General features: G+C 31.1%; 1 protein-coding gene across 1 annotated transcript; it reads right to left on the bottom strand.

The window, feature by feature from the left end:
• Positions 1-1,734: 1,734 nt before the first annotated feature.
• On the bottom strand, positions 1,735-2,475 carry LOC123218868. The gene has a single exon (XM_044640523.1). The coding sequence runs from the start codon at positions 2,473-2,475 to the stop codon at positions 1,735-1,737; it is 741 nt and encodes a 246-aa protein (XP_044496458.1).
• Between the last annotated feature and the right edge of the window lie 464 nt (positions 2,476-2,939).

The raw sequence follows: 2,939 nt of genomic DNA, 5'->3' as shown, positions 1-2,939 counted from the left end.
TTTTTTCTTGTTAATTTTAAAAATTTTATTTACCTATCTGTAAATAATTAAAATTAATAGTTTTAAAGATAAAATCGTCATTTTATCTGTATTATAAAAAATAAACTTAAATTTGATTTAATTTTTTAGCCTAAATCTTAAAAACTAACAATTTCTCTTAACCAAAGTTTTAAAAAACAATATTTTTCCCCCTAGGTTTTCAATTTTTCGACGCCGTTTCTTCCTCTCTGGTGACCTCTAGGCGATGCCTCTTCCTCTCCGGCGTGGTCTCTTTCCAACGACTCTCCTAGAAGTGCTAGTCGATGAAGATGAGGTCTTCGTCGATGAGGAGTCTTCATCGACGTCCACTCCCAGAAGAGTCGTCGGAAGAAGACTATGTCGGAGAGGAAGAGTTGTCGCCTGGAGGTCATTGGAGAGGAAGAAAAGGCACCGAAAAATTGAATCTGAAAATTGAAAACTCTAGGGGGAAAAATGTTATTTTTTAAAACTTAGGTTGAGGTGAAATTATTAGTTTTTAGAGTTTAGGGAGGGAAAAATGATATAACTAACAGACTCGGTTAATTTTAACAACTCATAGATGAGTAAATGAGATTTTCAAAATTAACGAAGGGAAACTTGAGAAATATGCATACTTTGGGTGGGAAATAGTCCTTTGGCCTTTTATTTATTAAAAATAAATATACAACCGTGATTTGCGAATTTAAGTCACACTATTCGAATCCAAAATAGTGATAGTATAAGAATATATTTTAAATATATAAAATAAATATATAGGTAATATGTTTATTACATAATTAAAAGTTATTTTATTTTTAATTCAAAATTATATAATTATATGATAATATATTATTTGTATACTCATTTTATATACTCAAAATGTATATAATACACATATAATTTTATTAAATCTAAAATAATATTCATGGGGGAAAATATACTTTTCCAAAATGAGGTTTGGCTTAAAAACCCTTTTCATTCTAACTAATATAAATAATATTTTTTTACTTAAAATCAAATTCTATTTAAGAAAACTAAATGTGTGAAGGTAAAATAGTAATTTATTATCTAATAATTTAAAAGAAATATTTAAACTTAGCAACTTAACCTTGAAAAATATTTGAAAACTGAATAAATAATTACACAACTTAATTAAATATAATTGTACTCTTATTTATAATCTCATAATTGCAAAACTACCATTATTTTTTCTAACTTAGAAGCTCATATCCAAATTCTTGTACCAAAAAATATGAATTCAAGTAATAAAAAACGTTAAACCCACAAAAAAATTCAATAGAGTTGGTGAAAATATAGTGATTTCTATTAATAACCTCATTGTTTTTTTTAATTTTTTGATAAAATTGTTATGAGAAATTGACAATTTTACATTTACTAACTCTTTTACTTGGTTAATATCATAATTGGACCAACATTTCCAGTTATTTTCAGAAATTTACCGTTTATAGTTTCTTTGATGTCTCCTTTCCCTTTAATTATCTTCAAAACTTTAGATTAAGAAGATTTCTGAATTCCATTCAAGCAAGGCTTCTTGAAGCATGAGAGTAGAGACTTGAAATGTTAATGAAAAAGTAGGAGTAATAAATTAAGTTTATTTACATTGTATAATTGTTACAGCTTAAAAATGAAAACAAGAAGACTGAAACCAGTCATCATTTTGAAGAAGAGAAATATGACCAAAAAGGAAACTTTGAACGGTGAATCAATGGAAGTTCGTCATCTAACTGCAGATAATGCAACAGTATGAGCCCACCATCTGAGATTATCTTTCATGTCCATCTCATTACTCAAAGCAGGAATTTTCCAATTCATCAATGGATTATTTTCTTTTCTTCTGCTATCCATAACATCCCAAGCTTCTGAGAGATAAGGCCTCGAAACAGAAGATTTTTCAACACTACTCTCCATTGTTTCATCTTTTTTCCCCAATCTCTGTAACCCGGGAACAATCTCCACCAATCTTGAATCTTTATTATCTTCTTCCGTGAAAACGAAACCGAGATCCATCAGGCCTTTCAGCTCCTGAAATTCCAAGTCCGATAAGCTCTTACTTTCACTGCTTCTCTTCTTTCTACGCGGTTTGACAGCTTTTTTCTCGAAAACATGTTCTTCTTCAACATGAGCTTGTTTTGGTTGATCTTCTTCATCTTCCACAATTTCTTTTCCAGAGAAAATGGTTCGAAGCTTCCTCGGGGAAAGAACCGAGTTCTTCCTCGGGGAAAGAACCGAGTTTGGGGAAAGAGAAAACGAATCGAAGCTTGAATCCGAGCTCAACTGAGCACTCATGGACCTTCTATGAATCGTAGGGATGCGAGAAAAATCTTCAAGTTTCGATGAATTTTGTTCGATTTGGAGATCCGGGTTAGCTTCAAAAGTTGAATAACTTGTAGGTCTTTCAAAGATTTTCATCTCAAACCAGCAAAAATCGAAGAGCTCCATAACTTTCTCGGAGTCCATCGACGGCGGCTAAGCTGAAAGGAAGAATCTATCTACAATTTGTGTTTGAGAACTACTCTGAAACTTTTAGGCTTAATATATAAGACCGACTTTTCACAAGATACCCTTCAGTAAGTTCAAAAACATACAGAAAATTTCAACACACGTTTTCCATGACGTCCTTATTTTGGATTCAGATTGGCCAAATGGGTTTTATTTTAATTTTCCGAGTGAGTTGCTTTTCCAGGAAAGTAAAGTGATTTGAAGTTATGTATGGGTATGACGTGGCTTTAAGTTGAAGCAATATTGCATTATTGCGTGTGGAAAACACTATATGAATTATTGCCCATGTTAAAAATTTGTTAATCAAAGATTAAATCATAATCCCAAAATTAATCACATTATCGATAACATTTATTTGACCTTTGTGAAAATGATAAGAGCAAGCAAAGGCTTTGCATTTGGTGGGCACAAACATTTAATTT

Source organism: Mangifera indica, chromosome 6 (genome assembly GCF_011075055.1).
Source record: "Mangifera indica cultivar Alphonso chromosome 6, CATAS_Mindica_2.1, whole genome shotgun sequence".
In the NCBI taxonomy this organism is placed as follows: Eukaryota; Viridiplantae; Streptophyta; class Magnoliopsida; order Sapindales; family Anacardiaceae; genus Mangifera; species Mangifera indica.
This window is presented reverse-complemented; position numbering and strand designations above follow the sequence as displayed.